Genomic DNA, 27,670 nt, shown 5'->3' with positions numbered 1-27,670 from the left:
TTTTGGAAAAAAAAGGCTTCTGGGCCCAATTTGAAAAAAAAAAAAAAATCAGGCCTGAAATCACGCACAGAAGAGAAGAGAAGAGAAGAGAAGAGAAGAGAAGAGAAGAGAAGAGAAGAGAAGAGAAGAGAAGAGAAGAGAAGAGCTGTACAGCAGGCGACGTGTGAGGGATGGCACTACGTTTGTGCCCTTTTTGAATCACAGGGGGCGCTACTGCACTTCAGCATGAGGAAAAACTGCAAGACTACAGAGAAACACACTGCATGAGTTTATGCAAAGGCTGAGAATACCAGGCATTTAGAAAGTGGACTGAGAAGACCGTAGGACACATTCTCATCTGGGATCATTTCTGTTTTAAATAAGTCTTTTTTTAATAATTATTATTTATTTTCTCTATTACCTGGCTTAGCAGAGGCTCCTAGTACTTTTGTAATAAATATGAATACATATATTTATATTGTGGACCCTTGCTGTCCACATTGCTAGTTCCCTGTAATACAAGTTGTGTAATGTCAAGATGTAACACAGGTGGTCTTTCATATTATAGTAATATTGACTCAAGTTACAATGAAGAAAAATCCTTAAACAAAGATTCAAGATTCAAAAAACTTTATTAATCCCAGAGGGAAATTGTTTTGCCTCATTACAGTTGTTCTCAACACAGACAGAAAGAAAAGGAACCACAACCAGGAAAGATCCAACACCAACATAAATACACATAAGCAATAACATCAATACAGAAAAACTCAGTATATATACAGAAAATGTAAAATATGTAAAATAGATGAATGAAATTGGGTCAATATTTATAGCTTATGTGGACTGACAGCGAATTGATTGATATTGATGTTTTGTTAACTGTGCAGTGTCCAGATCAAACCCTTCCGTTGAGTCTACATATATACATATATATATATGTATACCTATGTATACCTATATATACATAGGTTGTTAATCTTTAAAAATGTAATTACAATGCGAGTGTGATCATAACAGTACATGGCTTTCTTTTTTCTCCACATGTTTTTGGTTCTCCGGATTGAACTTAAAACCAAAGAACCCAAAGTAAAAACGCAGTGGCAAGAATTTAGCAGTTTTGTGGTTTCTGCATTAATTTGTCATAAAACATGATCTAATCTTCATCATGAAGTCCAGAGTATTAACGAATATAATGTGTATAACAACCATAAAAACCTCATCGTGCTGATGGAGTCAGGTGCTTGCATACCTTGAGTCTTGTTAAGAAAATTAGTTTGGAATTGTGGACTAGAGCTACTTCGACTGACAAAAAACACTCTAACTTTTTGAGTTGAGAAGAATACGACAAGTTATTCACTCAATACTACTTTTTCCGCTCGCGCTATGAGTTTTTTCAGGTTGTTTTCAATAAAGACATGAGAGCAGAATGTTTTGTGTTCTTATTTTAGGCACATTATATTAATTCTCTTGACATTTTATGACAAATAAAAGCAGAAAACTACAAAATTTCAGTTCTCTAGCTGTATTTGTAACCTACAATAAACGTTCATTAAAACAGAACTGAAGCTCACACAGTTCAGAAGATATCTCTGTCTCATTGAATCATGTGTGGAGAAGTTTACACTTAAATACAAATGAATGGGATTAGCTAATAAACTAAGATAGCCCCAGTATTGTGAACTCTCTGGCTTTCTAACTTCTTCAACAATCAACAATGACTTTACATATCATAGTACAATTTGTACAATTACAAAAGTACAAGGTTACAAAGTATACCTTTGTTGATACTGCACCACAACTAAACCCAAAAGTGCTGTGCCAGAGACCACACCTAACAGACTGTATACGCCGACAGCACTGCGACGCAACAGTGATGTCAGAAAATACGATTTACACCTTGAATAGACTTGTACATGTACTTGTAGGTGATGTACAAGTACGTCAAGTTACTGTATTTATGTATTGTAAACGTGTTAATTTCACTTGCAAAGCAAGTGCAGGTTCCCTAAAATATAACAGGAGCTCACTTACTTTATCTAAACTGACAAATAGTTGTGCCTGCCAGCCAACAAAAGGTTTTTGTTTGCAAATAATTTCCAGTAAGGAGGAAACCATGTTAAATAACTTAACAGCATCTCATAATAGAGCAGAGTGAACAATATTTAGCAAAATTAGAGGTTTAGGTGGGATTTGCAAATGAATTTAAACCATTTTCTAATCAGTGTGAGTGGAAGACCAGACTTTGTTCCTTATGGGGATAAAACACAAAATATCTCTGGATTTGAACTTAGTAAATATCCACATCAAACGCTCCCTGCTGTCGGTTCATTCACACAGTGAGTTCTCCCAGTTCCTAATAGCAGTGGGGATTAACAGAAACACACAAGGAACTCTTTTGGACTAAATCTTTTCTGTCCAGCACCTCCAGGAATTGGAGTAAATACATGATACAATCTCTGGGTTCTGGCTGGAATAAGAAAATGTTTCTTGGATTCTTTAGAAATAACGACTTTTCTCTTTTTTTTTTTAGCGTTGACGTTCTGTTTATATCAAAATCATTTTTAGTTGTGAACAGGAAGAAATCTTGATATCACGAGGAAAAGAAGTGTACTCGCCACAATGAACACATTGTCCTTTCGTAATTTCTGTACTAGTCACATCTTGTTCTTTGTAATGTTTTGAGTGTGTGTGTGCGTGTGTGTGTGTGTGTGTGTGTGTGTGTGTGTGTGTGTGTGTGTGTGTGTGTGTGTGTGTGTGATATTAGTAACATGAACCTAAAGGCACAGAGTGAGGCTTGTGTGTTTTTCTTTGTGTCTGTCATCGCAGGCACTCTGTTTAAGCACATGCACACATAATTGTTTGGTTTGCGCATCTACACACACACACACGTGCACACACACACACACACGCACACACACATAGAAATACACACATTTCCACTACCACTCTGTTGGCTGCACATTCCAACACCCATGAATATCACAAACCAATGCACTCGCGCCCCTTGCCTCACATTTGTGACTATATTTGTGCGCCCGCTGATGACCACAGTGAGACTTTGTGCAAATATCTGCGGTGGAGTTGAAGGAGCTGCTGCCGGACACAGACAGAGAAAGAGAGAGAGGCCATTGTTCAGCTCTGTGTGTTTGTGTCAGACATGATGACAGGATGAATAGCTGAAGAACCTGATTGTAAATAGTTTAAATGTGACTCGCTCTTTTTACAAGTTGTGTATGTGTATGTGTGTGTGTGTGTGTGTGATAAAGAAAAAGGGACATGGCTGTCTAGGGAGTCCCTTGTCCAAATAAAACAGTAAAGTAAGAGTAGAGTAGTAGCTTTGTTAAAAATGAGGAAACTTTTTCTCCTTCTTGGCATTCCCTCCGCATTTGTGTGTCTCTTTCCTCAAAGCAGCAACAGGGGGCAGGGTGCTGTGAGGCGGGGAGGGTAATTGTCTCAAGGTGTGGAGAGAGCTCAGCAGGCTGATATTGTGCAGCTCTGCTCCCTGCAGTGTGTCATTGTGGTGTGTGTGCATGTGTGTGTGTGTGTGTGTGTGTGTGTGTGTGTGTGTGTGTGTGTGTGATTGTGCGCGTGCCTGGGCATCATGGTGACAGACAGGTAAAAACTTTACCCAGAAGAGAGGAGATTCCTAGAAGAATACATGAAAAATGTATGATAAAAGTTAAGGAAAAAAACAGCGGCTGGGTGAATTCACACAAAAATGAATTAAAATGGATTCAGGCTGTTGGGGGATTATAAACAAACAAACACAAATAGGAGAAAAATAAAGAATTGTAGTCGACAAGAGCAGTTTGAAGCGTAGTTTGAAGCCACAGGCAGGACAAGTTGGGAAGTCAGTGTGTGTGTGTGTGTGTGTGTGTGTGTGTGTGTGTTGTGGGGGGGGTTAGAGCCCCAGTGGGGGTTTCTTCCAGAGTTCATCCCTCTTGAACGAGGGAAGGAAAGGGAGGAGGAGGTGGAGGACGGGGGAGGCTGTCTCGTACACAAACTATCCAGACTCCGGCCCAGTGTGGTTCGCCTGCAGCGGAGTCTCACTTCAGTGTGACTGAAGTATCCAATAAGCTCCAGGAGGGAAGATAACTGAATCCATTTGGACCAAATTCGAAGGAATTGAATTAGATAGCTGCACATGCCAAGACCAAATGGGAAAAGAGAAAGAAAAAGCTGTGTAGGTAAAGGACAGAAATGTAGATTATTCACTGACCCCGCGAGAAGGAGGAATAAGATAAGAAAACCACAAATACTCCTCATATATGTTTAAAGTCTACATATCTGGTATATCCTTTGTTTCTTTTGTCTATTTAGGTTTAAAGTGGGCCTTTCTTTTTATAAAATTCTCCTGTAAGTTCGCAGCTGCTTATAAACTCAATAATAATAAAATCAATATATTTGAAATTACATCATTTCTTCAAGAAATTAGAAAAATGCACCTGTAAAATACAAAGGGTCACCCTCCATCTGAACATCAGAACACTGGATCTGAAAGGCGACACTGAAAATGTGACTTTCTGTGTTTATGTGTGTGTGTGAGAGAGAGAGATGTCAATGTTCTCTGCTTTGTGGTGAAACAAAGTTGAAAGTTGACGCTGGAAAAAAGAAGAAAGAAGAAAGAAGAAAGAGTCTAGGGGGAGAGCAGGGGAGTTGACGAGTGTTTGTTTTCATTTGCAGAATATGAAATATGAAGAAGTGACTTGAAAATCTTGAAGGCGAAAAGAGGGTAGGAGAGAGAATGCCTTTTCGCACGGCCAATCAGAAAGCAGGTACACACCGCCCCCCCAGGCTGCAGGTCCCTCCCTCTTCTTCTTCCTCCTCAACCCCACCTCCTTTTTCTCTGCTGAGAGAGCATGCAGATAGTAGGCAGTGTCTGTGCTGGAGTGTGAGAGGCCCAGAGAGCAGAGATCAGTTACAGCAGGCGGGTGAGCGCAGAGAGGGGAAAAGTAGTTTGGTTTCTGGAAAAGAGACACGGCAAAGGAAGAAGCAAGTAAAAAAAGACGTTTGACTTTTTGTCCAGGGAGTGGATTTAGTTAGGAAGAGACAGTTCAGGCAGTCAGAGGGGGCAAAGACAGGCAGATAAGGAACACCTGGACCGGGCAGGACATTGAGTTTCATCAAGTTACAGGAAGCTTTTCACAGTCACTATTTCTTACTCCAACTGCTGGACGACAGCAGAGGACTGCAGTGGTGTTGCTGTGATTTGAGAGCAGCATGTTTGACTGTATGGAGGCTCTGGGGCTGGCCTCGCGGCCCCTCTTTGATGTGTCCGGACAGGGCTCCTGCATGCTCGGAAAAGCCACCCCATACTTCTCTGGCTTGGACCCGTTCGCCTGGGCTGGGTCTAGCAGCATTCAGTGTGAGTACCCTGTCCCGTCCCGTCCCGTCCGTCGGGCTGTAAGAGAACAGCTGTGCGTGTTAATGTGTGTCCTCATCTGAGTTCTGGTTTTGTTATCACAGAGCTCTCTCCACAGGAAGAGTCAGATTCCTCTGGATTCTATGTACCCATTCTCACCCTGCAGTTTGTTTGTTTATGCTCTTAGTGAGCTTTGCGAGTGTGACTGAGTGAGTTGGGGAGTGCATATTTATACATCATCGCGTTTGTTTTCTTTATGAATGACTTCACATGATTGACAGGTCTTTTAAACAATGCAGGACCTGACCCGGCAACGTGTCCAGAACAACCACCGACGTCCAAACAGACACAGCACACACAGACTGAGGGTAAATGGGCTGTGATTTGGGCAATAAACAGTTATTTAGGCATTAACAGTTTACAAAAGATAAATGAAAATAGTAATGGAACAAATCATTTTTCTGTTTTTACTTTTTGAGCAATGTTTTTCTGAAGGGAAGTTGAGTGTAAGAGATGTCTGTGATTAAATAGTCAACTATGAACCGCTGGACACAGAAGCACTCCCTGTTTCCTAATCCCACTGGCTAGATATTCTTTTGACAGGTCCTCCAAAGACCTGAGTAGACGAGGCACAGATTGCAGCAACTGGGAAGATAATGTTGAAAAAATCCCTAATGCAAAAAGAAAAATGTGACGTCCACACAGAAACAGTCCCACAAACACTGCGGAGACAAATAAGAAAAGTACTTTTTATCTGGCTAAACTGAAGCGTACCTTTTGTTACTGTCAGGGAGTCCATTGCAGCCTCTTTGGTTACACTCGGCTTTGTGGCTTGGAAAGTCAAACATTGACTCTGTCTTTCTGCAGAAACTGACCTCCTGAAGTCTATTCATATGTGTCATACTGCGCGTGAGCTGAATGCACTTTTTTTGTAATTTGTCAAAATACATCCTCTCCACTTTGCTGAAGCTGCACATGCTTTGGGACGTCTCCTCCGAGCACCTTGAGTCTATTTATCCTCAGTAATTATTTAGATACCAGGGCATCAAGCACTGTCATGTCCACAGTGCTCGCTAATGATGATGGATGAGCTGTCAGGATGACAAACACCACAGCAGGGCCTGTTTCAACTCGCTAAGGAGCTTCGCCAGATGCCAGCCTGAAAGACAAATGTCCACAAGTGTTCATTAATCATGTTTTCTTTATGTAAGATTTTTTTTTTTTTTAATTTAAAGGTCTAGTACTAGATGAGAACGTCTGCACAGTATCAGTACATGTTTCCTGACTCACTGGAGGGAGTTCTCTGTTTCTGAATAACCCACACAGTAGTTAGTCACCTCTGCCTATATCTCTTTTTTTATTCCTTATGGGAACATAACATTTTGGGGTTTGAGCAGATAAACTGATAACAAGATAATCCCTGCAGTCCTTTTTTTATATTGCTGACACAGCATTTTATGTTCAAATTATTTATAACAAAGCTGACACCGGATAATAATTTGCTTCATTACTGTAATGTAGTAACATGTAATGCAGTCAGAGCACAGTCACACACACTGTTACACACACTGTTGTGATCACCAACCATCAGTGGAAAGTGACCATGAATGATAATGTTTGCATCTTGTGGACTGTTTTCTGTTGTGCTCTGCAGCTCTAGATTCCTGAGAGCAGTCCGGCCTCTGTGACACATGGTTTCTGTCCTGTGTGTGTGTGTGTGTGTGTGTGTGTGTGTGTGTGTGTGTGTGTGTGTGTGTCAGGGGCGGTGGTGGTGGTGGTAGTGGTTGGGGGGGGTCATCTTTTCCTGTGTTTTTTTTATGTGAGGCAGTTCAGCACCTCTCTGCCTTCCTTTGTTTCAAGGTCAGGAGGCATTAAACGGAGCAGGGACAAACCAAAGTCTGTCCACTCCTCTCTTCTCACCTTCTTCTCTATGGGACTTTTCTCTCTCTCGCCTTTTGAAGATTGTCTCTTTCTAAAGTTGATCTTCTCTGTCACGCACGTGTGTAAGTGTGCGTATGTCCCCCCGAGCAATAATGTGTTTGTTTTTTGCTCACACTTGCGATGTGTAACTAAGAGCTTTTAATGGTTCCATTACAATTAGAAAAGGGTCAATTAAGAGATTAAGTGGTGTTTTAGGCCTTGAGGGGAAGTTTTCTTCTCTTCATTCAGTGATAATCTGCTCTTTCTCTGGCACCCTCCTTTCTTTAAATGGTTTCTTCAAAGCCAGTTTAACAATGGACCATCATATTAACTCAGGTGGAGAACTGCTGAGTGGGACACAATGGGCAGATGCTGTTACTGCCACTAGCTGATAAAGACACGAGTTTAAAAGTGTGGTCGTTTTTGAGGACGTGTGCTTCTTTGAGTTTCTCGGCTGTACCTGCACCACTGTCATTAGGCTTTAATAAAACCAGTTTGTGTCACTTAGTTATGAAATACGTGTGGGCTAGTTCTCAATAACACTGTGACTTTATCAGCACTGGTGGAAAAAGAAACTGCACTGACTCAACAACCTCTGTGAACCTGGAAATTCAAGTTCAGTGAGTGTTTGCGATCCGCTCCACAGAAGCAGATTCTTGTGGTTGCAGTAAAACTGCTTTGTCCATTCTGGTGTATACCACACAATAACAGTTTAATAAAAAAACGACTAAGGCAACAGTAATAGCCGTAAGAAACACTTTTTCAGTGTCTCCTGTCAAGTTCAATGTGCTGAGGTACAGAAAGGTCGATAAGACATGCCTGTTGCTCTCAGTTAGGCTCGATTAGTCTGTGGAGATCTTACTAACTTTTTTTTTTTACTGTACTTCTAAGTAAAACATCTTTAAACTTATATCAGGAGATGTTTTTTAAGAGTCTCTTTCAAAATAAAAACTTGTAAAGTTGAAAGCTATATGTATGCACCATCAAGTATTTTTTATGTGGCATAAATGACAAACTTAAACGTGGCATACATGATCAACATTATTTTAATTTAAAAACGCTTTTAACAACTATGGTTAGTTTCAAAGTATGTATCTGAGGAGCCATGTCGACTCCCAGTATTGTGCTGATGGTTTCCAGTATGGAGTTGGGAGCTGGCTGTTGTCTTTCTAATATCAAAACAGAGTTAAAATGGGAAGCTGGGTGTTGTGAGATGAAAGGATGTATTGTGTGTATGATGATGAATGGGAAGGACAAAACCCACATTTAACAACCTGTTAAAATAGCCATAAACGCAGTTTCCTCCACAATGAAAAAAAAAAAAACTGAATGTTGTTTTCTAGGTCTTGTCCTAAACTTTGCCACACTGTGAAGTTCAGCTGAGTGTTTTTTATTTGGCCCAGATTGTAACAGTGCATCTGAAATTGCAGGACAACAACAAGAAAAAGCAGGTTTGAGGATTTGTTGTTCTGTCTTTCCTTGTGAGCTTATGCAAATGGCACAGTAGTGTGTGTGTGTGTGTGTGTGTGTGTGTGTGTGTGTGTGTGTGTGTGTGTGTGTGTGTGTGTGTGTGTGTGTGTGTGTGTATGTGTGTGTGTGTGAGCGTGCTTGCACCTCATTTGTAACAGTTTGTTGCTGCTGTTTTTATGGAGCCGTCTCCTGGACAGTGGCCTGGTTTTCACAAGCCTGCCTTTAAAAAAAAAAAAAAAAAGTGCTACCAAAATGACAGGAAGTCAGGAGAAGACAGAGGGGGAAGAGGGTTATTAGGGAGGGATGAGCTGGAGGGGGCACCGGTATTGAACTTAAAACAGCTGATGAAAGGGACTGTCAATCAGATCTCCTGGATCTCCTCCCTACTGTTGTGGTAATTACTCAGCATATTTGAGCTGGAAACCCTCCCCTGCTGTTTATCTTCTCATGAATTACAACATAGCACCATGTCTTCAAGCACGACTCCCATTTTATAGTGGAAAATCTAGACTTGCAGTGGCCTGGTGGTTGTATGGGTAGATTATCGGCCTGGTTCAAACGCTCTAGTTCTCCGGGCGCTGTATGTTGCTGCCCACTGAGGGGGATGGGTTAAATTACATTGTAACATGTACATGTGACATATGAAACATAAAGGCTGCTTCTATATCTAGATCTTATCATTTTATCTAATAGTTATATTTACACGTTAAAACATTTCTTCTGTTACGGCTTTTTAATAATGAACAACGCATTTCCCATTGTTTTCCTCCCCCTCCTTCCAAGTTTGCTTCTCTCAGTGTGGTTACACTCAGTCACACTGAAAACCATCACACACTCTCCCACCAGCCCTTGGCGCTGTGCATCAGCCCACACACACACACACACACACACACACACACACACACACACACACACACACACACACACACACACACACACACACACACACACACACACACACACATTCACATGTGCTCGCACATTGCACAGCTACAGGCGAGAAGTTATGTCAAAATTGATCCAGGCTCATTTTTGAGAAGCTAAATTTCTATGAAATAAAACATTGTTGTAGCTGCAGTTTAGTCATTATTAAAACTCTTTGTACTGATAACTACTGATACTGATTCTCCTCCCTTCTGGAGCCCCCAGGCCAAAGTCTAGCTCAATGAGATGTATGATTTTGAGCCAGGCTGGAGGCCCTATAGGCCATATGTCACACTGTGTCGTCCACATAGCTGTCCAAGAAGAACGCCATAACACCTTCATCAGTATCACAGTAAAGCACTCCTCATGTTCACTCTGTTTTTGTGTTGTGTGTACACACAGCTACAGCTTGATGACACATCATGTCATGTCATTCAGTCTCATGTCGTTTTTGTGATACAGGATCACAGATCAATTCTTCCCTGCTGAGACGTCAGCTGACTCACCCCTTACTGATCGTCAGTGCACGGGAACACAGACTTGCTGGCTTTATAAAGTTTATTTCGGGTTCATTTGCATTTGAAAGCAGTGTCACACGCAGCCACTACACACTACGCAAAATAAAAAATCTAATACGGTACAATGCATAACGCTTCTCACTACTCAAAAAATAATCTGGTAAAACAGGATTGTGCTAAAATAGATTCAGGAAAAAGTTCCAGTTTGATCAGAAGATTCTCATTTCTTGTTAGTATGAAACTGCAAAGCAGAGCAGAGCAGATTTCTTATACACTACTGCTAAAACAATATATATCTTTTAATTTTATCTTATTTATTTTATTTAACAGTATGTAAAATGTGATGTACACATGAAGCAGGGATTTCTCTTTTAATGGAGCCATGTTTTCTAGGCTTGTAAGAATGTATTTCTATAAAGCAGGTTTATATTTATTATTACTTTACTCAGCAAATGAAATCTCGATTCCATCATCCCGATAAGGAAGGTGTCTGTTTTTAGCGGGGCATCTGTTGTCCAAACAGGGATTTGCAGATCTGACAACAAACACTGACTTTGGTTGCTCTGTTGAAATAAGATGAAGTTTAAAAAAAAAAAAAAAAAGCTTTCTAGGTGGAAAATGAAAAGCTAGACGGGGAATTTTGTCATTTGACAGCTTAGATTTATAGTTTCGATTGCATGTGAAGCGCCGCATAAGAGACACATCCAGCTCGCTGACGAAGCTGAATTACACAAGTCATGTTGTCTCTTCTGTGTCCAACAGTGGTGTGTAGATTGATGTTGTGACATGCTATGGGGTGAGTTGCAGGTTAAGAAGAAAAAGGCTTTTTTTTTTTTTTCAGGCAGAGGCTCTGAGGCTGAGCTCAGTTCAAGGTGATGACAGCTGCTGACAGTTTTTGGCTCCTCTCCTTGTTTCTCCACTCTAGGTGGAGTCCAACCCCCTTTGCGCTCCTCCCTCTCTCTTGCTGCCCTCAGCACAACGTCTCTCACCCCGTCATGTTTCTGTCGAGTCACATCCCTCCACACCCGCTCTCGCCGCCCTCAGACGCTGTCAGTCACTACCTCTCTCCTGGCGCCAGATGCGGCTCCTCCGTTTCGGTGGGAGCTATATTTCCACTTGTCCTTTCAGGGCAGCTTTTACATTGTCACTGTTACTGTATAAACAGAAAACAACGATCAAGTTACCGTGCCACTCACTCAGCTCCACCCCTTCACTTTACCTCCCACACCTGGGATTAAATGCTCTACAGCTCAGTGCATTATAGTATTTACACCTCGCTCACTAAGCAGCTTGTTGTTGACTCATAAACCTGTGGTTTATTCTGACACCGGCTGCAGCAGAGTTAGATTCACTTCAATTCACTTTCTATACTAATTGTATATTAGTGTAAATAAAATGTTCATTAAATAAATGTTCATTAAAAATTAGTAGAAAAACTGGCTTAAGTTCGTTATGGATTATTATAAATAATATAGATAAGTTGCAGTTTAATTTTCAGTCAAAGTGTATTTATCTCATATCAGTTTCCAAGTATCAGTTGTTTGCACAAGTGAGCCTATAGTGATTTGTTGATGCTTATTAAAACTTGCTTGGCTGGTAGATTCAGAACTGGATGGTATACTTGTTGTCTGTCTCTGGATGTTTGTTTTGAAGTGAAGTGTAGATAACACGAACTGTTCAATGTCTGTGTTGTGTAAAAAAAAAAAAAAGACATTATAAAATAATTTCGCTTTAACGAGACGTTATTAGGGAAAATATTGTTAAAGTTCACTGTAGCACTTTAAAGGAATGGTCGGAGATTTTTAACAGTGGTTTTAATACAGTATTGATGTGCTCTCTTTTGCCCACTCTCTTTATCACCAGGAACACGACCACACTGCAAAGTTACTTGAAAACAGACATGTATCATTGAAGAATTGAACGCAGTAATCCCAGCTCCCCAATAACACTCACTGAGAGACACTGTGTCCCTGGGGAATCATATCCATGCTTTCCATTTAAATAATTACAGACATATAAAAAATATATGATCATCAAGTTTTTATTTCTAATTTTCTAACACACGAAGTCAGTCATGTTGTTTGTTGGCACATTTGAACATTTGTGAATGTGTTCAACAGACTGCTGGTGATGCACTTAGTGTTGACCTTGTTCAGTCAAGGTCAAAGTTAACTGGTCAGGATTTATCTTCACCTCTTGGCCACTGGGAAGTTTTTGTCCTTTGCCTCACCTTCTTTTCCCCTTTCTTTCTCTTTTTCTTTCTCCCTCTCTGTTTTTATTAGATTATTCCTTTGTGCCTTTGCTTCTCTGTTTTTTGAAACCTTACCACTCTTGTTAATGACCAGCTGTGGGTTCAGGTTGGGGTTGCTGCACTGGGGTGGGAGTCACATTTGGTTCAGTCCTGTGCTTTCCATTGGAGGTGACAGGAGGGGCTGTGACTTTGGGTTTTTGACCTCAGATTCTTTATTTTTACTAGGAAGGGATCCAAGGATGAAGCTGTTGATGTGAATAGCTGCCCAAGGTGACTGAGTCCCAATAAAGAGGCCGTCAGCCTGGCCGGGGGCCTCCTTCCCATCCCAGACACAACTTTTATAGGGCCCGCTTATGAGCCTGGGCAACTATTAAACCCTGTCCAGCCTGCACTGAGGAATTTAGGGCCAGGAAACAAGGGAGTGGGGGTGGAAATGGGCATAGGGAGGTGAAGTTAGGGTGACTGAAGGTGAAAGTTGAAAGACATGTTTAGAGGAGTCTACTTGTTCTTTAGTCATCACCTTTAAATATGTACCAGGCGTGTTACTGTGCTTTTGTTTGAATCTGTGTTCAGGTACCCACACTCTCATTCAGCTGGATGTGCTTGTTGTGTCCCTTTTACATTGTTTGTTTTCAGCGTTTTCATTAGCAGCAGTTAAATGACGTCGCCTGTGGCCGGCAAATGGTGTTATACAGTGTGCCATTTTCTTTAGCGAGAGACAGCACGAAGAAGCAGAGTGAGACAGCCAAGTCTCATAAACATCCCGCCTCTGTTTGTTCACATGGGGCTGTTGGTATTATGGGCAGATCAAGTTGGACAGCCTTTCACATAAAAATGTGAGCCGGTGCATGTGCTCACACACACACACACACACACACACATCCAAAAATTCAAATGTCAGTCAGAAAGTCAACAGAGGTATGCTGCTCCCCCCACTCGCCTGTAAATGGAGAAGCCAATCAAATCTCAGCTGCCAATCAGCATTTTATCAGCAGGGTCATCTGGCCATCAGCTAATTGTGTCTCTTTAAAGTCCTGTCAATCAGCAGAGACCCCCCCGCCTCCCTTTTCTCTTAAAAATGTCTGCCTTTGAGCTTGCCTTCTGGCTCCAAGGGGTGTCCTGCGAGGGGTCGGGGGTTGTTTGTTGACCACTCACTCCTAATCAGCTCTATTAGCAACTGTATTAGCTTTCATCATAGTTTCAAAGACTTTAAGAAGTCATGTAAACAAGCTCTGTTTTAGACTTTAAAGAGAGACTTTAAATTTTTTTTTTTTATTCCTCTCCCTGCAGCGGTGGAGACCCAGAGCACCAGTTCAGAGGAGATGGTGCCCAGCTCTCCTTCTCCTCCTCCTCCCCCTCGGGTCTACAAGCCGTGCTTTGTGTGCCAGGACAAATCATCTGGTTATCACTACGGCGTGAGCTCCTGTGAGGGCTGCAAGGTAAATGACGCCAGGTTACGTATGAAATGAACAGCTGTACTAAAACAAGGCCAGAGAGAGAACCCGATGTTCATCTGGAGCGTGATGGATGTCAGGACCTCACACCTGTAATGTTTGCTGTTGTCGAGCTGCCCTCTTGTGTATCCTTACAGATACTGCACGCTATTCATTCACAGCTTGTTTATAAACTTTTAATGTGCACTGTGTGACCTTCAAATCGCTACGGCATCGCAATTATATGGAAGTGTTGTCAAATTAGAGATGTAGCGCGTAACATGAAATAGAAATATAAACACATGAAATATTTGGAATATAGCAGAATATAAGGTTTTGTGTGTTTGTAGTTTATAACAGAGACCAAGTTCTGTGTGAAGCTGCAGCCAGCCAGTCCTATGTTAGCATGCAATGCAGCGCCCTTTGATTTTACTATTATGAAATGTAAAAATACTCCAGATTGAACATCTACAGCCATAGTAGGGGCTCCGTGAGGCTGTACTCAACACCGCTTTGAACAGTTTGCCAACAGGCTTGCAAAAACAAAGCTTACATACTCGTTAAGCAGCTGCAATGCTCACCAAGTTTAAAATCTTAGTTAGGCATGTTATCATGGTGCACATCACAAGGCATTTTGATCTGGTGAGCTACAAAACGTTTTCTTTTATTGCTTTCAGGGTTTTTTTCGGCGCAGTATCCAGAAGAACATGGTGTATACCTGCCACAGAGACAAGAACTGTCAGATCAACAAAGTGACCCGCAACCGCTGCCAGTACTGTCGGCTGCAGAAGTGCTTTGAGGTTGGCATGTCCAAAGAAGGTGAGTGTAGTCAGGGGCTCTGGGAGATAATTCTTTCTACTACTATTCTTACTACCATCACAGTAGTGCAACTGATTGTGTTACGTGTGTTCCCCTGCAGCGGTGCGTAATGACAGGAACAAAAAGAAGAAGGATCTGAAGGAGGAGGTGGTGCTGCAAGAGAGCTATGAACTGAGTGGAGAACTGGAGGAGCTGGTTAATAAAGTTAGCAAAGCTCACCAGGAGACTTTTCCATCTCTGTGCCAACTAGGAAAATACACCACAGTGAGTTTTGTAATGCTCATTCACTCAATCACAGGCATTTGTCAGAAGGACAAACACAGACAAACAGTGTCCCTCTATTTTCTCTCCCAGAATTCAAGTGCTGACCACAGAATTCAGCTGGACTTGGGCCTCTGGGATAAGTTCAGTGAGCTCTCCACTAAGTGCATTATAAAAATCGTGGAGTTTGCCAAAAGGCTACCAGGCTTCACTTCGCTCACCATCGCTGACCAGATCACTCTCCTCAAATCTGCATGTCTGGATATCCTGGTACCTACCACATGCTCCTATTGCTCTCCCTAGCTCTCCTTCCACCTTTTACATTCCCCTAACACTTTCTCACACTGCTTAACTTATAAACCGACAAAGGTTTAATTTCAGATGCCATTATGTTTGGGTCAATTTCATTCTCATTTCTCATTGTCCACTTAGATGCTGAGGATATGCACTCGTTACACCCCGGAACAAGACACAATGACCTTCTCGGATGGCCTAACTCTGAACAGGACACAGATGCACAATGCTGGCTTTGGTCCACTCACAGACCTAGTGTTTGCGTTTGCTGGTCAGCTGCTGCCTCTGGAGATGGACGACACAGAGACAGGACTTCTCAGTGCCATCTGTCTCATTTGTGGAGGTAATTCTGGCTTCTGTTTTAGGTTTTGTGACACCAGCTTCACGTCAGCTGCTTTTCTAGTTCCCTAATATCTCTGCTGCGTACTGGTGCTTAATTACCTCTTATTCTCTTAGACCGCATGGACCTGGAAGAGCCAGAGAAGGTAGACAAGCTGCAGGAGCCGCTGCTAGAGGCTCTGAAGATCTACACACGCCGCAGACGCCCGAACAAGCCTCATATGTTTCCTCGTATGCTGATGAAAGTCACGGACCTCAGAGGAATCAGCACTAAAGGTCAGCGGAGGCTTTTGACCACAGATTAGGGGAAGGGCTGGGTATCACACTTCAATACTCTTTGGCACAGACTGAATCGCTTCTTGTTAATCCTTGTTAAATACATGCGCATGTATCTGTGCAGGTGCAGAAAGAGCCATCACGCTGAAGATGGAGATCCCAGGGCCCATGCCTCCGCTGATCAGGGAGATGCTGGAGAACCCTGATGCCTTCGAGGACAGCAGTGACTCAGGGGACGGTGCTGCAGCTGCTCCACCTGCTATCCAAGCCATCAAACAAGAGGAGAAAGCCACGGACGAGTCGGCCGTCGAGGAGGAAGAGGAGGAGGAAGAAGACGACTACTGGGATGAGGAGAAAGAGAAAGGGGTGGACAGTGAAGGGGAGCTGTGGGGGGAAGTGGCGGCAGCGGCGGCGGCGGCCACACAAATGAAAGGTGTGACTGGGAAAACGCAGTGAGAGAGACACGGTGATGCTGCTTCCTCCTCCAGATCACTGAGCTCAGCAATCTCACCAAGAAAACCTCACAGAATTAGGCTCTTATACAACAGCAGTGTTGCGTGCAGCACATATTTACATACTGTACATAATGACTGAAATTATAATGCGTTCAGCATAGGAACCAGTGAATGGGAAAAGCAAAAGCACTAAATATGAGTGGGTTGGGGAGAGCGCCATTCAAAATCATTGTGCCAAAATTGAGACTGTAAAATGTAAAAGATATTTCCAAAGTGTTTTGTCCACACAGAGAGGAACGCGATGTGGTGGACGGGAATAAAAATGCACTCCTCTGCTTTCTATAAGGGCTATGCTTTGTATAAAATTGATGGTGAAAGTGCATTGCAACAACAAGGACTCGTGTGGTGACTATTCGCCACAAATATCTTCTCAAAATTCATTTTATTACTATTCAGAGATATGCGACTTATTTTTTTATTGTATGTTTTTTCTAAGCATGTGCACATTCGTGTTCTGTCTTTGTGCCTGTTTATGAGACTATGAGTTGGTATTTTGTACATATTTCATTTAGAACTGCTCCCATTTGACTGGACATGTGCGTTCTTAGCTTGGCTTTTATGCATTTCTGCTCTTTTGGACAGAGAGAAAAAAAAAAAGCAATAAGCAAAGATTTGAAACAGAGAAATAGCAGAGAGAGAGAGAGCAGGTGATGAGCAGGACTCAAACTCATGCAAGTTCCTCATGTAAGTTAGCTTTCCGTTGTATGAAATTCGAAAACATCTAAACAGATAAGATAAGGATAATTCCAACTGCTTTTGATCCAAATATGATTGTGACAAAGAATGCAAAGCAAATGCAGCGATATAGCTGAACAAGAAATATACATTAATGATAATCAAAAAATATTAAACTAAAGAATCAGTAGATTATATTTGACACCATCACACAATCTCAGGTTGACTCTGTCAGGTCCATGACTCACCAGTCACCTAAGAAGATCTTGGCATGAATACGCTGTAATAACTCCCCAGTCTAGAAAAACATCGTTGACTTTGCTGTACAGACACCCGGTACAGTAGCCAGGTACAGATAAGCCATAAGATTTTCATTTTTGTACAAGTGAGGATAAAGAAAATCAGCCAAACAGACGTGACCTTTTAAAAGCAGTTTACAGAAAACCTCAGGAGTGTACGTGTGTGTGTGTGTAGATGAGTGTGTAGCTGAGAGCTTTTACCGATGTCATGTTACTGTCATTGCGTTCATTATACACGTTGGAACTTTATGCTGACATGCAGCTGGGAGTAAAAACTCGTCAGGCCAAAGACATCAGGTGCCGGTGTAAGCTGACCTACGCTCACATGATCAGTTGCAGCTGGCAGTGGTAAACATTGCCTCTCACATATCTGACGTTGCGACTCAACCAACAAATCGACAAAACAAATTTATGTCAGATCGCGTGTCTGCTGAAGCACAAGGCAATAATTTTAAATGGTGTGTTCTGTTCTGTACTGTATGTACATGTATGCGTGCTGTATCTAATGGGTGATGCAAACCTGGATTTTGTAAAATAAATACTTGCAATTTGTTGTTCGTTGATATACAACTTTTTTTTCTTTTTTTTTTTTTATGCAACATGGAAACTGGCCAAGTCGTATAAAGCTCCAGAGTTGCAATGGGAAGATTATTCATGAGTACCTTGTCCATGGCATGGAGGCATAACAGGCATAACTGTTTGGATCTTTTTGAGTGTCTTCATATGAATGGTCCATTTCAAAAATGGTATGCTGTAAGAAACAAAGGAGAGCAAGATGCTTATTCCCTGAACAAAGCAGATTGAGACAAGATACACACTGCCTGTCCCAAAATAAGTCACCACCTGGATTTAACTAGGCTATGTAAGAGCCTCCTATTGGATAATTACTTCATGGATGATTATTTTTCTTTAGTTATTTAACCCAAACTGATGCAGTGATCAGCTTCTCATTATTAAACAACCATGTTTGAAGACACATCCTGTGGAAAAGATGTTCATCTGTTTCAGAAGTCAAATTATTGGCATGAATCAAGCAAAGAAAACATCAAAGGAGACTGATGAAACTACTAAAACTGGGTTAAGAACTGTCCAATGGAGAAGTGGAGTGATGGGAGCATCAGGGTAAGAAGAGAAGCGGGTGAAGTGATGCACCTATCATGTCTAGTGTCTACAGTAAAAGCCTGTGGGGGCAGTGCTATGATCTGGGGTTGCTGGACACCAAGGATTTATGTGTTTATTAATCAACAGTGATGCCACAAGGACCACAGCATTTAATTGTTGAATTATTGAAAGTTCTCTAAGCGTCTTCCTTCTCATACACACACAGATAAACATTCACCATTTAGCACATCATCAACCAATTGTACATGTTATTTAGTATTTATAGTATGTTTCTACATCTTGTAACCGTGCTGTTTTGCAATAAGTGCTTCCTGTTTCTTTTATCTAATTCTTTAACTTGTTTTTTTCTTTAATTTGCTCTGGTGCAATAAATAATGCATGAAACAGGCCTTAGCTCAATATGTAAGCATGAAAAATAGACCAAAGACAGATGTTACATTTCACATGGACAAATAGGAATTATTAATTAAGAAAAAGTGTAAGTTTATGGATGAGAAATATGTTCACTTGTATTATGTTATGGAAGAAACTGTATCATGTTAGTTTTGGAAACATTTTATCTCTGTTGTTTTTTTGTTGTCTTACTTTTCTTTTGTAAAATCAAGCTTTGTCGTGTGCAAGTAACTTCATGTCTTCACATTCAGGGATTCAGGAAACTCACGAGTTCTCAGTTTGTACCAAAATAACTCGAATACAAACCAACACACACAAACTGAAACGCAGAGATTGGGCTGATGTGTTCTTTTTCCATTTTCATGAAAAGTATTTTGTTTGCTCATTTGTTATTTGTTCTTGTGTCTCTTGTATTTTGATAAAAGCGTTTTTTTTTTTTTTGTTGTTGTTGTTGAGTTCAGTAGTCATCTTCTTTGCCATCACTTTACACGAGTCTTCAGACTGAAACACAACCATGAGTCACTGTTTTGGTTTCAGTGCACAGTATTCATACTTAATCAATGAAGAAAAAAAAAATCTTGTCACATGTTTTCACCAAAATACAAACTGCCATCAGCACCTCTTTATTATATTTTATTAAAGAGCCACATCTTTCCAACAGATGCTCACATCAATAAAGTATAAATAAACCTGACACTGCGCTCAGCAAGCTACAACAAAACATTTCACACTTGTCTGCAACAGACACCCACACAGTTTGACATGGTTTCAGGATTCACACTCACATGCAGAGGTCAAGGAGAGCATACGCCACAAAAACAAGACGTGATGTGTTGAAGTGAAGCTGATTGTGGCATCTCACTTGCATCATGTCCACGTTTCAATCAGCTAAAAAGTCACACAATCCAGAAAATCACGCTCAGAGTCTGAAATGAACCTACAGTAAAGATATTTTTAGACAAAAAACATCTAGAAGTGAAAGTCTAAAAGAAGAGGCATGTCCAGAGGTGTGTTATTTGCACTAATTTGGCACTTACTTATTGAATCCATCCTCAAAAATAAGCCACTCTAATGAAACTAAATTCTGGACATGTGAGACTTACAAGTAGTTTGATGTTTTCTTTAAATACAGGTCCCCGTGAGGTGAACGATCTGCTGTAATTATGGCCTTTGTGAGGGCCAAATGTCTACGTGCTACGAAACAGAAGAAGAATCACAACAAAATTAAACCAGGCCAGATGAACTTGTTAAACAGGCAACCTGCTGTCTTCCATCCCTTTTTGTGTTACCAGACGGGGGAGTCAGCTGTTCTCACTGTAGAGAGAGAGAGAAGTGATAATTTGACAGAAGCTGCTGAGGATAAAAGATAAACAGCCGATGATGCGGTTAATAAATAAGGTCGATCCTACTCTACTCCTGCCTGCTAAACATCAGCAACTGTATTATTGCTGCTATGTTTGCTCTTCATCATATTGTTATTATGACATTATTGCAACAAGTCTATCAGGCCATGGAATGTGAAGGACGTCCCCCATTATATCTTAGGAGAGGTGGAGTTGGAGCTACAACTTGCCGGACAGGGGGAACTTCAGGACTCAAGTGGGAAGCTAGTCAAATATTTACCCAGTCATGTCTGTTAGCACCAAATGCTGGAGGTGTTAATCTTTGTTTGGTTTCTGTGTGAATAGGAAAAGGCATACCTGTGTGTCAGAGGTGTGTGTCTCTTCTTTGCTCTGGCTTTGTGTCTCTGCAGGGATCTCGGCTCCACTGAGCCGTTCCAGGTGAGCGGACAGGAAAAGAGGTGAACAGATTGATCTGGGGGAGGCTGAAGAGGCCGAAGAGGCTTCCTCGTCATCCTCGGAGGAAGAGCTAGCAGCTGTTTGAATGAATAAAGACTCTTTACTTTGGTTCACTTTACAATGCAGGATGATAGAGCTGCTGGAGAGATTTCGTTACTCACAGGTAGATGTGGGAATGTCTCCATTTGGCTTTGTTCCTGGCACAATCCCCAACCTCTGCTCCAGCTGACAGATGTAGCTCACCAGGTCCTGTGAGTTTACAATTTTAAACCCCCGCATCAGAAAAAGACAAATCGAGGAACTGAACTGATTAAACAAACAGCTAAATTTGAACTGTCATCTCTCATTATAAGATTGTGAAAATGAAAACCAGGCTTCTGTCTGTTGAGCACTTTAACCTACTTTTACTGTCTGCATGTGTAGATGAGTAGCTTTCCAGAATTCTCTCTGCTATCCAATAAAGTCTTATGTTGTCTGTTAATGTTGTTACATGATGTATTTGTAATTTGAAACTAAGGCAGTTCAATAAATGCAATAAATTAAAAAACATAGAAAAGCAGAATATTCTCTGCAAAATGCAGCAAAGTACAAATACAAAGCAGAATTATACAGGAATTCAGGAAACGTTGCACACATTTCATATTTCACAGGGGACAGTGCAGAAACATCTGCCAACCACCAAACATATGAAACTGAAAAGAGCTGACTCCTTGCCTGTTTCTCACGCTGCTGCTCCTCGGTCTTGTTTTGGACCTTCCTCAGATTGGCATTGAGCTCCTGCAGCTCTCGCTTGGCATCACTCAGCAGCTCCTACAAGGTGCATTAGGGTTAGACGCAGATCATCCAAACACACACACACACACACACACATCTGACCTGTTTGCCGCTGTTGGTCACATGATAGTACGAAGAAATAAGCCTTCACATCACAAGAGCAGTTATATTTAAAGCCAAATGCGTTTAAATAGCAGTGATTGTGATTCACTGACTCGATTGTATTCGCTCTCTCTCCCGAGGGCCACCTCTAGTTTCTCCCTCTCCATCCTCTCCTCTTGGAGCCACTCCTCCTTTTTCTGCAGCTCAAAGCTCAGTTCTTGAAGTTTCCGTTTATCAGTCTGCATGAAAACAAACAGAAAAGAAGCACATATAACAACAAAGTCGCCTCTGCACACTCGTCTCGCTCGGGCAGCATTAGGCTCTTTGTGCTCACTTCTGCTGCATGTTTGTAAGCCTCTCTCTCCAGAGCCCAGTTGGCGCGCTCCTCCCTGATGACCAGGTTCTCCTCAGATAGCTGCAGGGTCAGCTGGGCCAGTTGCATCCGGGCTTGGTGCAGCTCGGTGTGGGTGTGGCCCTGACTTTTGCCCAGCTCCCTCAGCTCCCTGCGCAGGTTCTCGGCTGCAAGCTCACTAGCCTCCAGACGCTCCTGCAGCCTTTGCACCTCAGCCAGAGCAAGTTCGTTTTCCACCTGAAATCAGGAGAAGATACATGAGTGCAGAAATAATAATACACAGACATTAGGGAAAGAAATGTTTTAGCCAGCACCCACAACCTGCAGAGACTTTCTCTTCTCCTCATCGTGCTTCATTTGACTGGACATCTTCTTCACTCGCTCTTTCAGCCTGCGGATAGTAGGGGGAGCAAATGTTAGGCTCAGTTTAGGATCAAGACACTGGAGGGATACGTGTTTGAGCTGCCACATGTCTCTGACACCTACCTATCCAGATCCAAGTTCCCCTCTTTCTCCCTGTCCGTCAGAAGCTTCACATCGTTCTCCAGGCGTTTGATTCGCTGCTGACTCTCGGCCTTTTCAGCCATCAGGTTTCTCAGCTCAGAGCTCAGGCTTTCCTGACTATACTTCACATCCTTTCAGTGTTGTTGGGAGAAGAGAAATGATTACAGATCTCTACTGGGTATTTTTAATCAAACCCAGGACAGTGCTACACCTGTTTATTCACAGTCTGCCTGTACCTTGTGTTTTCCCTCCATCTGCTTCAACATGTTGCAGTTTTGTCTCAGGTTGTCTCTGAGCTCGTTGATCTCCTCCATCATTGCTCCTCTTTCACTCTCCCACTCCATCCTTGCTTTTTTGTTGCCCTCTTTGTCGTCCTCGGCCTCTTTTTTCGACGCGTCCAGGGCCTGCTGTAAATGCGTTTGCTTTTTTAAGCATTCCTCCAGTCGAGTCTGTTCTCGGCAGAAGGGGGAAACAGGCAGGTTTGCTTTATTTACTCTTTATTTCGCTTTGTCTTTCGTTTGAGGTTTCTCTCCCTACCTGAAGCAGCTGAGCTCTGGGGATGACAAGGAGCAGCTCTTCCTCTCCGTCGTCCTCGTCTCGTTCCTCCTTCAGAGTCTCCAGCTCCTCCAGCGGTTTGGGAGCACAGAAAGTGAAGGGACGACTACATGCGCACACCTCTCCCAGCGTATCCACGTACACGAACTGGTACTCCACAGTACTGGGGCGGGGCAGGTAACATGCTGTGTTGAGTGGACATATTTGATTAATGGCTTTCAGTTAGCCCCGTATGAAGGGTACAAATGAAGTTGATATCTTGTGCTTTAGTGTGCTATGACATCACTGTTGTGTGGTTGCAGATGCAGCTCAACACATTTCTGACCACACCCATCAGTGATGTTTTTTGTTATTATTATTTATATAGTTAGACTAATTTCTTACCATGGAAAAGTGCACAGCCGTCAACACTGGATCCCTCAGTGTAGCCTTCAGGAACCAGAGCCCATGTATATGTGTAATAGTCCTTCACTGAAGACCATCCCACCTGTGGCATGAAAGCAAACACACTTTTAGCATCAAACTATATAAACGTGCTTCTAAAAAATGAATTTCTGTTTTAGTGTGGGGGTATTATTGGCGCTAAAGTGGGAAGATCTACCTCAAATATCCCTATCCAGTCACTGCTGCTCCACTGATGGTCAGAGGTCAGGCTGTAGTGGCACTCCACTCTGGTCTGGGGGAAGTATAGTTGCCCCACATTTCGAAACACCACCGTGAACTGTTTATCCATGGTAATAGGAAGCTGTGCCATTGAGGAAGAAAACATCCGTGGATGCAGTGAAATGAGGTCAAGTTTCAGTCTGGAGGGGAACAGCTGGTGAAAGGCGATAGCAGGAATACAGCGTGGTCATAACACCAGCCGCCTGTGTAATATGTTTATAGCCAACAAGCTCACATAGTTATTGTGTACCGAGGTTAAACCATAATGTAATGCAGATATATTGAGAGGATCGTCTGCAACTCTCAGCACTGTTTTATTATATATGACAATATGTGTTTTGATAATTTATCAAGTTACATCAGAAATCATGTCAATATGTTACTGAAACAAGAGTTTTTAGAAATTATTATTGATCATGCAGAATTCTTCATGCCTTATATTAAAATAAATACACAACAATTTCTGTATTCACAAATAGGCGACATGAGTAGGTAACACAAATTAAAAGTCAGACTTTATTCTACATTTAGAATTAAGCTATTTACAAGTGCACACCTTTAATAAAAAATACACCAATACGCATATTTAGTGTTTTTTACTTGTTAACTTGTGAATATATTTATTCAGAAGTTAACAAATGAATCCTTCTGTTTGTTATTGCTCTTGTTAAGAGCAGTTCTATCTATAATTAAGTATTAATGGCTTTCTATGAACACATCATAACTGCATGTTTGCATCTAATACATTCATAAACCCCACTTGTTGCTCATTTTCATCTTACCTTATTCTGCTTTGGAAATAATGTGATGTTTTTTTTTTCTGCTACCTCATGAAGGACAGAGCTGAGCATCAATCTGTAGATAGTGATGAGCAATACCGTCAGGTGCAAGAGTTTCACAATATCTCTTGAACCATGTGGTAAAATTAGTGTTGGTGGGTGACTCATGGGAGATGCAGTCCACCAGTACACAGTGTGTTGCAAGGCAAAGCAATGCTGCACACTTCAACTCCCACAGTTACAGGACACGGGATCCGCTGCTGGTTTTTCTAACTCATTGCAGTTCTTAGAAGAGGCAGTGGAGGGGGTGAAGATTGGTAGGAGGGGGTGGAGCTGCCATTCCCTAGACCGAACATTTCTCTGAAATCTAACAACGGACATCCAAAGCATGAGGCAAAGACATGACAGCGTGATTCACTTATTTCCTATATACCTCTGAAAATACAGATGCACTGACAAGCAGTATTTATCAGCAGGGTTTTGTGTATAACACATCAGACACTGAGGTGTTTCTGTGACTTGAATCCAGCTTTGATATTGAAGAGCCAGGTTAGTGTTTTTTTTAATGGTTATCTGATTGCGTAACAATTGTAGTTCCAGTCCTGAACACCTGATGGTGTGGTTTTAGCACAAACTGACATTGAATGTGAGAAATGTTTTGCACGTGTTTGGGTAATTTGCTGACGTTTGACCTTTCACAGCAGGAAAAGATCTGTCAAGTGCGTCAGTTATGATGACAACAACACTGAGCTGAAAAAAAAAAAACGACACTATTTTAATATGTCAGAATAGTTTTATCTGTTTCCAACAAAAGGTGAAAAGCACCCACAGGACCGACACTGCAGATCATGACATGAAACACCCAGTTTTTCCCAGTGTAGCACTGTAAAATTAAGCATGAGTCAGCAACATGACAAATGTTATTTATTAATTATTTATTTTGTAATGCTAGGTGTGCTGAAATATACAGAATTTGTAAAATTCTGACAAATTAGTGTATAAATGAAAAAATGACAATTAAAAGAGCATTTAAAAAGACAACAAAATAATAGTCGGTATAATACAGAAGTCCAGCATGAAAAATGTCAGCTTTTACACAATGTTCTTTTTAAAGTCAAACTATTTCTCAGCTCAGTGATATGAAGAGTGAAAAGTTACAGAACATCTGTAACAGATTAGGAATAACAGACCAGCTCTATCCGTGCTGATATTGATTTGATGTTACATGTGTTAACACTGAGCATGTCCAATGTACCTGACAAGGAAACTGAATATTGAAAAACACAGTTTTGTTGTGGATACGAATCACCTTCTATTTACATTAGCTACAGTATACTGTAGTTTCTCTGTCCACTGATCTGCACACACATCTTTACACAAGAAGGAAAGTGTGCAGACATATTCACAGCACCAGTGTACTTCAAGCTTATCTTGCAGCTGTTTGTGAGGAATAATGTGAGTCTGCACTTGTTGTGCACTGCATCCTCTGCTCCCTGAGTCTTGTCCTGCTCCCCTCCTTTGATTAGCTCATGTGTTGCTCAGCAGCGACATGACACCCAGTTCTGTCAATTTGGTTTTGGCTACTTCCTCCCAGCCCTTATTGGCCAGTGGGTTCCTAGGCGACGGATGCATGATGCCCTCCACCTGCACACTGACTTGTGCAGCAGACAGAGCTCGCCGTGCCCGCTGCTCTGCTACCCGACCAACACCAATCACCATGGAGACTCCCAGCGCCTTCACAGCCTCACACAGTGCAGTGTCACACATGTTGAGGAGGGCATCTCGTTCAGCTGCTTTAAGCTCCGGCGGGGTCAGATTCTTCCCACTGGCGTTCATGAAAATCAGTGGGCACAAGTTGTGCACGAAGCAGTGGCGGAAGAACAAGGCCGGCTCACCACACAGTTTCCTGAACAACCCCCAGAAACGTGCACCACTCACTTCACTCTGAGTGCAGGCGAGCCCTGTGATCCGGCGCTTTGGATGCTCATCATGAGGATGACCGACCTCCCCAGTGATCTGGAGCCAATCAACAACTGTCCTCACCTCACCAAAGGGGACCTGCACAAAAAAAACACAAGTACAGCGTCAGTGCAGTCATAACTTTAGACTATGTGACATAAGAAATACAAACTGATGCATAATAATTGTAATGAGGGCCTCTCCATAGGGTGACAGTTCACATGTGGATATGACAAATTAAAAACACGGTTGTTCTTGTGCATGACAGCTGCGTTACCAACTTCAGTTTCCACTTTTACGCGCCTAAGACAAGACCATCTGTAAACACAGAGCTCACCCCAGTCTGTGCCATGCCGAAAGGTCCTGGATTCATCCCCAGAAACAGGATCCTTTGTCCGCCCCGACAGTACGTCTGCACGTAGCAGCTGTGGGTGTCCCACGCGTACTCCAGCGGATTGTAGATGTACCGCACAGGCTCGCTGAAGGTCAGTCGACGCAGGTGGGTGTTCAGCTCCAGCTCAACCTGCAGGAACCTGGAGGAAGGTGACATGTTGACCTCAGGTGTCAGCTTCCGTCCATGCTCGGGATCCCCGTCTCCATCTCCACAGGCGAGTTTGTCCGATTCTTGCGCACATGTGTTATCCTCCAACATTTTTCGATCGTGCGCGTATTAAACGAGATGTTGCTGTGTTGTAACGTAAAAGATTAGCATTAATATTATGTTTCTTTGACGTTTTTAGAGTAACTTCCTTCTATGCTGAAGGCTTTTGTTGCTCCGGTTCCTCCATGGAGCGATTTCTTCCTCAGGCTCTTCCTGTGTGCAGCGAGCAAAGCGTCTGCTGCCCCCTACAGCCACACTGCTGTCATTACAGCTGAAAGCCTCAGTCTGCCTACTGTGGATCTGGATCCTTTGTCAGACTCCAACTCATCCCACCAATTTGAAAACAGTTGGGTCCAAGGTCAGCTTAATCAACAACAGCATGCAAAAGCTGTCAGATTTTAAATTATATACATATAGAAATGGTCTAGTATATTGCAATAGTCCAGTATATCCCAACTGGGGACAAGGTGGGTGCTTTTATTCAGTCCCACTCCAGACTCTTAACTGGAACATTTATCTCGCCACTGTTCATGTACAAAGCAAAGCGTTCTTAAAATGATCAGCGAGTCCAAAAAAAAATGTCCTTTCGTCTAAACATGTGAAATCTGGGTCAGCATTAATGTCAAGTGAAATCAGGTCAGTCTACCTGGTTGCACGAGTAAGTAAAACAGTTCACTCGTGCATGTTAGTAAAATCTTAGTAAAATATGATCTTTTGTTTTAACTTAGAATG

The 27,670-nt window shown here is 42.1% G+C and overlaps 3 protein-coding genes across 5 annotated transcripts in view; 1 reads left to right on the top strand and 2 right to left on the bottom strand.

Moving 5' to 3' along the window:
* LOC113153936 (retinoic acid receptor gamma-A-like) overlaps positions 1-17,900 on the top strand; it is a 29,068-nt gene extending 11,168 nt beyond the window's left edge. Inside the window, exons 1-8 of one of the 2 annotated variants that reach the window (XM_026347851.1) lie at positions 4,823-5,344; positions 13,715-13,863; positions 14,535-14,676; positions 14,777-14,940; positions 15,031-15,207; positions 15,370-15,574; positions 15,688-15,846; positions 15,971-17,900. In XM_026347851.1, the coding sequence (XP_026203636.1) occupies positions 5,200-5,344; positions 13,715-13,863; positions 14,535-14,676; positions 14,777-14,940; positions 15,031-15,207; positions 15,370-15,574; positions 15,688-15,846; positions 15,971-16,302 (1,473 nt within the window). In that variant the 5' untranslated portion in view covers positions 4,823-5,199 and the 3' untranslated portion in view covers positions 16,303-17,900. Of the gene's footprint in view, positions 1-4,822; positions 5,345-13,714; positions 13,864-14,534; positions 14,677-14,776; positions 14,941-15,030; positions 15,208-15,369; positions 15,575-15,687; positions 15,847-15,970 lie in introns of those variants that run through there. The other variant, XM_026347850.1, reaches the window with a different exon arrangement.
* A 2,083-nt stretch (positions 17,901-19,983) lies between these two features.
* Positions 19,984-24,491, bottom strand: calcoco1b (calcium binding and coiled-coil domain 1b). Of its 2 annotated transcripts, none has more exons than XM_026346870.1 (13): positions 24,382-24,491; positions 23,538-23,681; positions 23,321-23,423; positions 22,919-23,121; positions 22,618-22,830; positions 22,364-22,512; positions 22,199-22,268; positions 21,860-22,114; positions 21,639-21,764; positions 21,364-21,459; positions 20,811-20,898; positions 20,551-20,726; positions 19,984-20,164 (listed from the first exon to the last, which is right to left on the bottom strand). In XM_026346870.1, exons 1-13 carry the CDS (start codon positions 24,448-24,450, stop codon positions 20,162-20,164), a joined length of 1,695 nt encoding a protein of 564 aa, XP_026202655.1. In that variant the 5' UTR covers positions 24,451-24,491; the 3' UTR covers positions 19,984-20,161. The 2 variants fall into 2 exon arrangements, with proteins under 2 accessions (XP_026202655.1, XP_026202654.1); XM_026346869.1 differs by having other exon boundaries at positions 23,538-23,753; positions 24,382-24,465.
* An 840-nt stretch (positions 24,492-25,331) lies between these two features.
* Positions 25,332-27,174, bottom strand: smug1 (single-strand-selective monofunctional uracil-DNA glycosylase 1). Its single transcript, XM_026346983.1, has 2 exons — positions 26,675-27,174; positions 25,332-26,436 (listed from the first exon to the last, which is right to left on the bottom strand). The coding sequence occupies exons 1-2, from the start codon at positions 26,987-26,989 to the stop codon at positions 25,906-25,908; spliced, it is 846 nt and encodes a 281-aa protein (XP_026202768.1). The 5' UTR covers positions 26,990-27,174; the 3' UTR covers positions 25,332-25,905.
* Positions 27,175-27,670: the final 496 nt, after the last annotated feature.

The sequence above is a fragment of the Anabas testudineus genome, chromosome 5 (genome assembly GCF_900324465.2).
Source record: "Anabas testudineus chromosome 5, fAnaTes1.2, whole genome shotgun sequence".
Classification (NCBI taxonomy): Eukaryota; Metazoa; Chordata; class Actinopteri; order Anabantiformes; family Anabantidae; genus Anabas; species Anabas testudineus.
The sequence above is the reverse complement of the archived record's forward strand: the minus strand, read 5'-3'. Positions and strand labels throughout refer to the sequence as shown.